The 12,331-nt window shown below is 42.3% G+C and overlaps 1 protein-coding gene across 4 annotated transcripts in view; it reads right to left on the reverse strand.

Moving 5' to 3' along the window:
• SEMA5B (semaphorin 5B) overlaps window positions 1–12,331 on the reverse strand; it is a 272,778-nt gene that overhangs the window by 135,949 nt on the left and 124,498 nt on the right. For 2 of the 4 annotated variants that reach the window (XM_069021070.1, XM_069021073.1), the window contains exons 1-2: window positions 1,057–1,197; window positions 93–298 (exon numbers count right to left, since the gene is read on the reverse strand). In XM_069021070.1, the coding sequence (XP_068877171.1) occupies window positions 93–246 (154 nt within the window). In that variant the 5' untranslated portion in view covers window positions 247–298; window positions 1,057–1,197. Of the gene's footprint in view, window positions 1–92; window positions 299–1,056; window positions 1,198–12,331 lie in introns of those variants that run through there. The other 2 variants (XM_069021071.1, XM_069021072.1) reach the window with 1 other exon arrangement.

Consider the following 12,331-nt stretch of genomic DNA (forward strand, 5'->3'; position numbering starts at 1 on the left):
GCCTGTGGATCACAGTTGTAAGGAAAAACAACACAGACTAAACCTAAATGGATCATCCTATTGGAATCTGTAACAGGAATAGAAGCTCTTACCTTCAAAAGCAATTGTGGGGTGTTCTTTCCTTACACATTGCTGATGTTCAGCTTCAGTGTATTCAGGGACATTCTCTGATGCTGAGAGATGAAAAGCAAGAAGAAAAAGGCTTGGCAATGACAGGGAAATGGCCTTTAATCTTGAAACAATCATGACTGAAGGGCGGCTGCAGATCTAGCTTCCAAGATAGGCCCACGGAAGATACCTGAAATACAAATAATTCCACTTTCAGAAAGGCAAATGCTTATCCAGAGCAAGGAATATGGCAAAGGGTGGAGTTCCCCTTTCCTCCCAAACCCACTCGTACATCAGATAATATTCCACAAACAGCACCAAGATAAAATAAAAATAAAAAGCCCACCCCAATTTACAACCACAAAGAAGGGAAGTGCACAGCTCCCTAAATATCTATCTCTGTGTACCCTTGGGATGTGTGTCTTATAAAGCACCTGATGTGCAATGGCTGGCACTGACAACGTAAAATTTCAAATATTCCAGGCATAAATGTGTCCCCAGAATGGACACCTCCCTCCTCAATTTCATAATGTGTCCATGGTAAATTCCATGCTAAATTCAAGACATTGCTAAGGAAAGGCCAACACCAGTCACCACAAAAACACTCGTGCAATTAACACTGTTCTAACATGGGATTTATTCATCTAACCACTGCTGCTTTAAATGCCTTGAAACAAACCAAGCCAGTATAAAGGTCTTTCCAGGAAAGTGCTAATTGAGGTAACATAAAAATTAGAATAATTTAAAGGGGGAAATGGTGAGAAGTGAGTCAATTGCCTTCATTATTACGAGATGCTAGAGCTCCCAGTCACAAGAGCTGAGGCATAGCTAAAGAGGAGGAGCATTCATTCTCAGGCGAGGAGAGAGGAAAGTCATGCCTTTTCTATGTAAGCATTTTTAACAACAGTAGCAGTAAAGGCACAGCTCTAAAGACTCCCCTGGGCCTACCAGGCCTGAGGCAGAGGATGAAGGATTAATTAGCCCATGCCACAAGCTCCCCAAGATGATGCTGCAGCTTGAGAAAATCTGCATTGCCAAATTTAATCTTACTGATGTGCATATTATATTTTCCTATATAACTTTGTTCAATTATTGCAAACACATGCTTTAAACAAATAGAGTCTCCTACCTTTAAATCTTATCTAGTGATAAAGCTGGTTCTGATTAAATTCACACATAATGAGATTTTCGATTCCTGCAGGTGTGATTCATAAAGTTAGTGTAACAGTCAACACCTGCAGTGCCTGATATCCCTGTATTTTTTTTGGAGTCTCTAAAACCCTTTCAGTGACCTGAAATGGGCAGGCTGATGGCAGGTAACATCAGGCACTGATGCATGACAGGCTCGTGGCATGGAGCAAACTCCAAGATAGAGGACATCAAGGAGCTGGAAGGAGCTTGTAAAGGTCTATGGGCACCATAAGAGCAATAAGGGACTGCTTACACCAGAAATGGGAGATGGTTTGAAAAAAGGATCCTCTGTTTTATTCTTAACTGTATTTCTCTGTGATTTTAAACACGCATAAAGATGAGTTGCCAGCGCATCCATTCTGCACGTCCTCAGCAGCAGCTCCGTACCTCTGACTGAAAACAGCATTGGCATTCAGGGCTCAGGATAGTTCTAGGGACTTGGTTTCCCAACCAGTGTGAGTGAGACATTACAGCATTTCACATTTTTTCCAGCCCCATATACATGCAGATTTTATGCAGTGATATGTAAAATCCCCTTCCAGCTCTCCAAAAGAGGTTCTACAGCACTTTACTACGGAGGGTGGCTGTTTTTAAAAGCACAGCAGATATAATGTTAAATTAAAAAATGGGACTGGCAGAAGGAAGAGATGTGAAATCATTTGAAGCTAAGCCCAGCACAGTGTTTAGTCATTAAGCACACGCATACTGCAGGGCGTACACCACTGAGTACTGTGGCACCTCACATGATGGACATGTTGTGCAAGTCACACTGCAATAAAAGTTACTGAGGATGAAGCTTCACATTATATTTTCAGCCACTGGTTTAAATGATCCTTTTTTTTCATTAAGATCCAGAAGTGAAGCAGAGCACAGAGATGTGAAGGCCAGAGAGATGCATTTTTTATAGCTTTCGGATACACTTAAAGTCGAAGCCAAACTTTCCTTAGATAGGAGATGGTTGTTGTGGGAAATGCACAAAAAGCAAAAGGACTTTTTCACTGTCAGATATCCTTGCTGGAAACTGGAAAAGACAGTCATGGAAATCTCACTTTATGCATGCTCTACTACTCCCAGTGCAGCCATTACTGGCTAATCTTAGAAAGAAGGTACTAAACTAGACAGACTTCCAGTCTGAGACAATATGGCCATTTTCATGTACTAATCATCCAAACAATGATCTCAAGCTAGGTGAAAAAAAAAATCTTTAAACAAAGACACGATAGAGTCCTATGCTCTTCAAATTTCACACTCATTATAGTCATGAAATGATAAGAAGTTGCATACAGGAAAGCTTCATAACATCCCACAGCCTATTCTGTGCCAAAGCAGAGTACATTTACTAGTGTTTTGTCTGGACTAGCTGTAAAATGTGCCAAGTATCTGGATTTCTGCCACTTTCCCTGGGAGATTTTACCACAGTCCAAGAGACTTCAGTGTTCCTTAGAAAACCTGGGTAAAGTTCCATCTTCTTTTCCTTATTGTAAGAGGGAAACCCAAAGTGTGCATGAAAATAATGGTTTTCAAACTTGAAGTGGAAAGTAATTGATGCCATGAAGATTTTTTGCCCTTTCTTTGATACCCCTGTTATACCTTTTTTACAACTTCTGTATTCTTAGTGCTTTTTGCCTACATTCTTGGACTGGTTTGTCAAGCTAGGAGACAACATTTTAGAAGCTTTGTAGCCAGAGATCAGTGTGCCCCAGGCCCCAAGGTCCTCTCCAGAACACATTCTGTAAACCAAGATAGAACCATCCAGGGGAAGGTTCCTTGGGGAAGGGAGCTCACTTGAGCCTCTCACTGGGGAATCTTTGATAGATATGCTAATTAGTAAAACCTATAATGTTATACCCAATCTATTGGGGGTGGGCATGGCAGGGTGCATTTCGGTGCATTTGACCTGGATGTGTGCACCTAAGGATCCTTAAAATAAATTCCAAGGTAAAATCCCTTTTCCCCTTCTAGTTGTGTTTGACTCTTGATTTTAAGACCAGGAAAAGGCAACATAATAAATGACCAACCCAAGGTGAAAAAGAAACATTATAAAAAACTCGGATCCTTCATCGTGTTCCCTATCTCCTACATCCAATTGCATTCATCCCATGTGTGGCACTCTTGTGTTCTGGAAAGTTGAGGAAAATCAGTGTCATGTGCAGCCCTGAGGTGGTGTCTACTGGAGTCAGAATCAGTGGGTAAATGCCAGCTTGATCAAGGGCAACAGAAATCAGAGCCCTGGAGCTGAACAATATTGAGACAGTGGATAACACTGAAAAATCTTAGTCCTTCAACCTGTCCCTTCTCAGGCTGCCTTGTTTACTTTTTCTCAATATTTTAAGACTCTAACTTAGCAATTCCCAGCTGCTGCAAATTTATTTCCAAAAAGAACCTCACGCTCCTAATACAAAGCAGTGCCATGTGCGAGCGCAGGTCAGCTGTATGCCAAGAGCAAGCTTGTAACTGCCTGGGAGAGTCCAGCAGTTATGAAGTGTTTTAGTGAAATGAAATGTTTTAGTTTTACTGGAGGTGGCCAAATCCAAGCCTCCAATTTTGCCCAAGCTGCAGATTTTCACTGTGAAGCCTGGAGTATGACTAGTGCTTAGGGCCAGTCCCCATCCAGACTGCTAAAACACTGCATATCCCAAGTACAGCCCAGACTAGTGGTGCTTTGCAGTGCTGGAACTTGCCCTGGCCTTAAGACATTTAGATACATTTAAATGCTATAAAAAGAGCTGTTCTTATTAGACTCTCTGCTCAGAATGGCTTAGGGCTCAAGAAATCAGCTGTCAAGTTTCCAGTGCAGATGAGAGACAAGAGCTTAAATCCCTGGTTAAACTGAAATCTCAGACAGGACATATCATTTCAATTCTTTATTTGCTCATCTTGATGCATCTTTACCACCTTAGCTATTCCTCTCTCTAGCCCAATGCAGACATGTTAAAAAAAGATTAAAATGTCCAAAAATATTATCTGTCCAGGTTTATCTGTCTTGTCCCTCATGAAAGCCTGTCCTCTGAGTGTCTCTGCACAGCCCCAAGGGCCAGTGATGGGACATCTTCCTCCCCTTTTCTACTCCACGCAGTGAATCCCTACAGCCCTCTGACAGAAAAAGGTCAATAAATTCAGGCTACACTGGATCTGGTGAAATTTGCTCCACAGACAGGTGTTTTGTAGAGCACCACTTCTGCCACTATCCTCTTGTCTCTTAAATCAGGCTTTCTCAGCTCATGGGCCTCCCTGAGTGTAGTGGCAGTGGCAGGGAATGGGCACAGAGCTGCTCCATCTGGGAAAGGTAGGAGGTCTGCACACTCAGAGCATCTCCAAAGCTGAGATTTGCAACCTCAGTGCCTATGTCAGCACAAACCCACTCTGCCTGCCCATCTCTCAGCCAGGACATTCCATGGCAGCCCGAGAGGGACAGGGTATAATTCTGCTTTGCCTTGTGGCTTCACCCCTGTGCAAGGACAGCGTTCAGGGGATCACCCACTGTCCCTCCCTTATTCATTGTCAGGGCATGAGTCTTTTCCAACTCACCCCATATTGTATCATTGCAACTCCATTGATTTCACAGGAACTAATCCTGATTTACAGAGGGTAACTCAGATCAGGCCCCTTTTGACTAAAGCTTCGTGTCTGAAAGAAAAATACCTTCAATCAATCTTCAGGGCTTTAAAACAAAGCACACTTTAAAAATGGCTGTACCAGGAATTCATATCCTGCTTTTCTCTGACTGTAACTATCATTTTTTACTTAATAAAATGTGACAGTAAAGTTAAAGGATAAAAGAAAATGCTTCATCTTTCATTTTAAAAGAAAGAGATGCCTTTAAAAAAGACTAAAAAAGGAACCTCCTGCAAAAGCTTTTATTCTTCTGTTCAGGATCTTTTGTGATTGCCACAGTTATGGTTTTATTAGACTGGGATAGCAGAGGGAAGAAGAGCAATGGAAAGATGTGGACATTAAAGTATTCAAAAAAGAGTAAGTGAAATAAATATAAACATTGTAAAGCAAGACAGCTCAGAAATGTGGCTATGACAGGCTGGCACAGGCAGCTCTGCCCTAGAAAACAGAGCTCCAAGGGCAACAAAACTATGGTCCTTTATTCATCCGATGCTCCTCACCCTTCCCTCCCTCTCCAGCTGGAATCCATCCCACCCAACAGGCTCCAAGGGCCATTCCACACTATCGAAGAAAAAGCACAGCTTTTCCCTCTGCCCCTGGCCACATCCACACACTCAGTTGTGCCCATGCTGGGGACATGGATCTGTCTTACAGCCAAAACATGGCACGCTGCACTTGCACGTCCAGAGGTCAAATCTCATATCCACTGTTAGACTGGACTTGTGGACACTGAGCTCTCCTCATTTATTCACTTGTGAGGCAAATCTGTGGAAATGGTCAAACTATGGTTGAGATGAGAATCTGTGAAGAGATCTTGTTTTGCTTTAATTAAATCACCCTACAGTCTTCTGAAGAATCAGTGAGCTCACTTTGGATTTCATGATGGTTTATATGCCACAGCTCTTGCTCTGGTTGTCACCAGGCTCCTGTGTACCCATCTTGTTCAGGGCTTCCCATGGCCTCAACTGCAACATCATCTATGAGTCTCAGACTGAACTCGGTCTCACAACACCCCAGGAAGACAAACCCACATTTTTATACACATAATTCAAGGGTTATCTTCAAAAAAACCCCTGCAATTCAGCAGCAGGGTGCATCACAAGTGTGTGCAGGCAATATGCTGTCTTGTGGCAGAGCAAAAGCTTGAGCTCCATGCTGACCCTTCTCACAGCTCCTGCTTCACACAGTCTGCAGGGCACTACTTGCAGTATCATACTAGGCTTTGTATCAGGAATGAAACAACCAAGATTTTTCAACACGGGTCAATTTATTGAAACCCTTCTGTTATCTAGATCTGTATAAATAATTCAGGTAACTCTTTGCAAGGGAGAAATCAGTTTTTCCAATATACTATTTGGTTCATGCTCATGAAGCCTGTAGTGGAGCTGAATAGCAATAGTCTATACTTTGATGCTCCTAGGATTACATCCCACAAAAGACTGACAGTGCACTTAGGGGCACTTTACTTCTAGGGTTCCTGATTGCTGATCAAAGCTACTCAGGACTGGTCAAGGTCCCAAACCAAGCCCACAAAAAGTACAATGGGATACTCTGATTCAGAACAGGTAACAGAGACAAAACTCTCAATAATGGTTTAGTACAAAATGAATTGGCTGGTGTCAGACCTCTTCTCTGTGGACTGGTGTAGGCCCTCAATAAGCCATCAGTCACCACTTGGTTACTTGGCCTTCATAGTGCAGTCCATTGCCACAAGTTCCTGGAAGCAGAACTGTTTCCTCACCTGTAGAGGAAGCCTTCCAGAACAGGACCCTATTATAGAAAGCTTCCATTAAATAAAGCTGATTCAACAATAAAATCTGTGTAACAGTGTAAAATATACTCTGCCTCTGGGTTCCTGCCAAATCCAGTGGGCATAAATAAATACCTGCTCTGCTGACACTCAGACTTGCTTTTGAGTAGTGCTAACCTGACCACACATTGAGTGTGTCCCCAAGTGCTTCGTGAGGCTCCCCAGAGAGCTCTAGATCTTTTTTTTTTTACTGGCCACACTTAATATAAAGACATGAGAGGCTTTGTTAGCATTTGTTTGGGGTATGAATTTAGCACTTGTGAAAAGGTGCCTTGGAGTCTGAAGTCTTCTGTTTATTCAAAGATTGTATTTGGCAATGAAGGCTCACACTCATTTATCTCCCTGGTGGTATGCTGCCACTGTTTTCTACAAAAGTGCCTTTACAGGGGGATGGAAATATCTTCTATTTACTGTTCACAGAATGGCCTTTCTGAGAGATGTCAAAGTTTTGTCAAAGAATTACCAAATTTTTTGGTAATTCCCGGACCTGACTGGAATTATTTTTATGTGTTCCATCTGTGAAACACAGAGATGAATGCAAAGTCTAACTCAACAACAGAACGTAATGGATGCTATGGTACTTAGCACAACTGTAGTTCAGACACAACATTTACTGGAGCTCCTGACTCCCAGTCAGAATCTCTGGATGCTCAATCAAAAAGAGGGAGAGTGTAACACAGCCCAAGAGAGGAGCCACCCCAGGGCTCATGGAACAGCAGCAACAGCAGGAATAACTATTCCAGAGGCCCTGCCTGTAGCAGGGGAGTGTGCAAGGGCTCACCACCCCTTGCAGTGCAGTCACCTTTCTCACTGAACATGTGATTTGGAATCCTCTGCATGGGGGGCTGCAAACCCAAGGTGACAGACGTGCTGCTTACCTGCAGATCAGCTACATAACACGAGTACAGCAGATTCAGCATCACACTTACTGCAAATCGTCACCTGGCTGCAAGAGTTCTTTCTGGCTTGAGGTTTGGTACTCAACCCACAGACTGATGCCTTAAGCCTGTAGCTGTCATAGAAACACCAATACAGCAGCTTTTCTTCAAGCTGCTTCCCTGCACAATGTTGTTTGTAAATGCGCGAATTAGCAGAGCCACAGTCCCCAAGACCACACTGCGCAGCCAATGTCATTCCAACACACTCTTGTCCTTGACAGCCTGGAGACAATCCTCTATTTGCAAAGATTTCCAGACATGTGGTGCTCCTGCTCACACACCTCCTCACTGCAGCTGTGATGCCACAACTCTGGAAACTGAGGCAGGACACAGATTTGTGACTCAGTCACTAGTACCTGCAGCCAGTTTTAGACAGAGACAGAAAGAAGAATAAATTCCTTCTGACTTTTCAAAATGCTTTTGGTATGGCATTGTCTTCTGTCTCACAGTTTAATATAAAAACCATAAGCGTTCTTGAATTTTTGACTTACTAGAGTATTAAACATTGTTTTACTGACAGTACTTTTTTAATTCAACTCTAATTAGAGGGTCAATTGCAGACATCCCATGGGATGTTTAGTAAGGAAGTTAGTGACAATAGTTCTAAATTACATTACACCTAATACAGGTTGGTAACTTGCCACGTTTCTCTCTTCAACACTGTGACAGCAATCCAGGGACAAGTGCAGTCCCTAGATTGTGCCATGCAGATATGCAATCCTGATAAACTATGTAGCAGTCACTGTGGTGTTCCTGTGTCCAGAGAGCTGGGAAAACAACAGAAATATGAAATTTCTAAAAAACCAAACCACTTAATTCTCCTCTGACCTGAAGCAATCCCACAAATCAAGTCTCCAGAAGACAAACACCAAGCCATGAAATCATTACACCAACGAACCTCCTGCCTGAGAGTCAGCCTCAGCATATGGGCTGAACTTTCCCAGAGGCTTGTTTTTCCTATTTAAAACCTCCGGCACTACCTCCAGCTTCTGCCACCTGCTCCTTTCTACTCTATCCAACAAACCCTCTTGCATCACTGACAGCCCCAATGCCAGGGTCAAAGACAGTTGTTGCACACTGTAAACCCAACTCATCCCTCCCAGCAGCTCCTTCCTCCACTGCTACATTGGAAAAACAGGATGAGAAGAATTTTTCTTTTAATGCTTGCCCATGTGGGAGAGAACAACCAGAGCTTGTTTGTTTTGTCAAAGATTTGTGATTACCCAGTGCCACATAACACATACTCATGGTTTAATTGTAACTCTAGAAGAGGCATAAAGCATCCCTGTAGCACAACTCCAAGTTTCAGCCTGCTTGAAAACAAGAATATGTTTTGCTGCATTGTCTTCCTGGCACAGCACAGCATCATTTATCATATGGAAACCTCTGGCCAGAAAGCATTCAGCCAGCCTATATACGCCCCAAATCTGAAGAGACAAAATAATAACTGTCAGCCAGACTCTTTTTCTCCTCCCATGCTCAGCTTTTCTCATACTTCTTGCAACAGCAGGTACTTGTTGAGCTCTGTTAGCTGTTCCCCTCATTGGAGCAGCGGGGCTGCTTTGGTCTGCCCCGACTCTTGCACTGTACTTGGGATTCTCTAAAGTAGGACCACTCTTCCCAGATCCTCCTGGCTGCAGGGCAGCACTGAAGGGAAGCAGTGCAGAACATACACAGCTCACAAGTGACAGATTATTACCAACTGCTGTGCATAAACAAAATGGGACTGATTCCTCATCTCCTGAAAACAACAGTGGCATCCATTTTCCCACAAAAATATATGGTGTTCAACAGTTTCTGAAAAGACAGAGCTGAATTTCCCCCTCCATCCACACATGCTGTGCAACTTCTCTGATACCAGGAGCATGGTACTGTGTTACCTGCTAACTGAAGCTCGCCAGCCTCAGAACACAGGCATTACTATGCTGGGTCACAGAGCTTTTCTCAAAAAGAGTATTTAGGCAAAGGCAAAGTCAAGCACGACTGCTGACCTTCAAAAAGGCCTTGGCTGCTTTCTTTTAATGAACTGTGGTTGTAATTTTCTCTGCCAGAAGATTTACTTTAACTAAACACTACAGAGTCCCCATCCTGTAAGGGGACTCCCTAAATTCCCAAAGACATCATGGTGATCCAGGATTTAATGCAAATCCAGTGATCTCCAACTTAGCTAAGAAATTCCATTCTGGAACAGAAGGGGAGAATATCTGAGAGTGAAAGCTGGGATCCTCCTCTACACTTATGTTTTTGACAGACAGATGTCCAGCCAAAACTGGACATTTGAATATTTTCCCACCAGCCTGCCAGAGGACACCCCAGCCCTGGGCTGTCAGCTCTTTGCCTCAGAAATACTTTAAAATACCCAAACAATCCCTCAGACAGAAATCTTGTCATCATCTTCCAGGAGGCAGGGTCTGAGCAAGCACTTGGGAGCTGATATAATTTTAATACACTCTGATGCCAGCCTTTCTAGAGAAGATGAATTATTTGTAATGAATTCCAATCACATGGTGCTCCAGCCCCCACACCTTCATCCTGCATATATAACCAAATTAGTTTAGAAGATGTAAGTTATTCAGGGACTTAGCTGCTCAGTCTGGTCTTGGAGGATTTGCTCTCATTATGGCTTTTATGCAAATTCTGTCCTCCAAATCTCTTCTGAATCAATTATTACTAGATTAATTTAAACATGTCCACCTGGGGTGCCTGTATATCATGTGCCTCATGTTAAAAAGTAAAAAGGATGATAATGAATTCAGGAGGTGACTGAAACAGATTCCTGCTTTGTGGAAATGTGACCTTTTTGAATAATGTCATAAAAGAAAGAAGTTCCTTCAAGAAACATGGCAGATAGGGTCATTCATTGGATCAGCTGGGCTTTCAATCACTCTTTGGAAATTAGCATGATACAATAAAAAATTAATAAGAAATTAAAAAAAAATATCACTTTAATGCTCCAGACTATTAAAGTCTTTGATGGACTACTAATTGAAATGTAATGCTTAATTTTAAGCAATGCCATTTTATTAATGGTAAAAACTTGAATTAATGTCATTAACCAATGTTAATATTACAAATCCCCTGAGGGATAACAAAGCAATTATGTTATTCACAGAACTGAAAGGGGAAAAAGATGTAATCTGTACATGACTGCACTAAGGCAGAAGAGACTGCTTCCATCTGCATTTCCTCTGCTGAGAAAGGGGGTTTGTTTGTTTTTTTTGAGCAAAGAGGAGGGAGAGGAAGAGAAGAATTTGTGCTAAGTTAATTACTGCTGATTTTCAGGCACTTAATAGCTAAGAAATTATTCTGTTACTCAAACACCATACTGTGGGGACCCTGGAAAAATAATTTGGGAATGAGAAATTGATTACAAACCCTCCTTCTTGGAGGTCTCCCCTGTGTGTGCTTGGATCTTAACACATGCACTAACAGCCTTCACCTGATGGAAAAGCCTGATGCAAGTATGTGGCCCCACACCTGGCAGCAAATGGCTTTATGAAGCTGTGCTGGTTTGTATCTGCCAGGGATCACCAAGGAGAACACCTTCTGCAGTACTGAGTGCCCTCAAGTTCATGTAAGGGCAGGTGCTTTTATTTTAATAGTTTAGCAAGTTCAGCATCTTGTCAGATCCACTGCTCATACAGCAGGTGAGATGGGGTTAGACTTAATTAAAGAACCAAAACCAATACTCTTGCTAACTGGCAGAAGTCACATTGCCCAGAGGGAATAAGAACTTTGTATGGTGCTGGTATAATACTGCTTTTGCTCCAGAATAACCATGTTTGACATAACCCCTGATTAACTATTTTTTTATTGTCTGGCTGATAATTCAGAGACAATTCAGCAAGAATCAGGGAGATTCAGCAAGCCAGAGCATGAAGAATTCCCCAAGGAGCTACAAACCTTTTTATTGCTAAAAATCCCAAAGGCTTTTGCTTTTTATTTACTGTCATACATGAAATCCCTATTTGTGCTTGGTCTTTGCATATTAAGTGCCTTAATTAATTTGAGCTTAATATTTTTAAATTGAATGTTAAAGCAATCCATCAGTCCAGGTACACTAATCAAGTTTTTATGATCTTCCTGTGTTTACTGTATACCTTTACAAGTGTTTTAAGATGTGTTGGATGTATTTTTTTTTTATGTTTTACTTGTATCTTGGTTTCAAGGCAGATTTTAAAAAACCCCAGTTGCAACAAACAGCCCAGCCCCCCATAAGCACATGACCCTTATCTCAACTAATATCACCCCTCTGACCAGGAGGAGCCATTGGTGGACAGAGGTGGTCTGTCAAGGGGAAAACACCAACCGCCTTGAACCAGGGGGGTGGACTGTGGGTGGGCTGTGGGCGGACTGTGGGCGGAGCAAAAGCTATAAAAGGAAGAAAAGACACGTGGTCATTCTCATTCTCCCATCCTCTCCAGCTTGCTAAGGCAGTGCTGGAGAAGCCTACCCCTTTCTAGGGGCTTTTTAGAAATAGATTTCTTTTTGACCAGCCTAAACTGCAAGTTTATTTTTTTTCTCTACCTGAGGTTCAGAGCTGTCTTAAGCCTAAAGTTCCTGAATCCCTGCGCTCCTGGGGCATATCTCTCGAGCCATCTGGATCCCAAATTTTTATATTTTGTTAGTTTTTTTGCAATTTTTCAACTTTTTTTCTGTTTTAATAAAT

Source organism: Aphelocoma coerulescens, chromosome 7 (assembly GCF_041296385.1).
Source record: "Aphelocoma coerulescens isolate FSJ_1873_10779 chromosome 7, UR_Acoe_1.0, whole genome shotgun sequence".
NCBI lineage: Eukaryota > Metazoa > Chordata > Aves > Passeriformes > Corvidae > Aphelocoma > Aphelocoma coerulescens.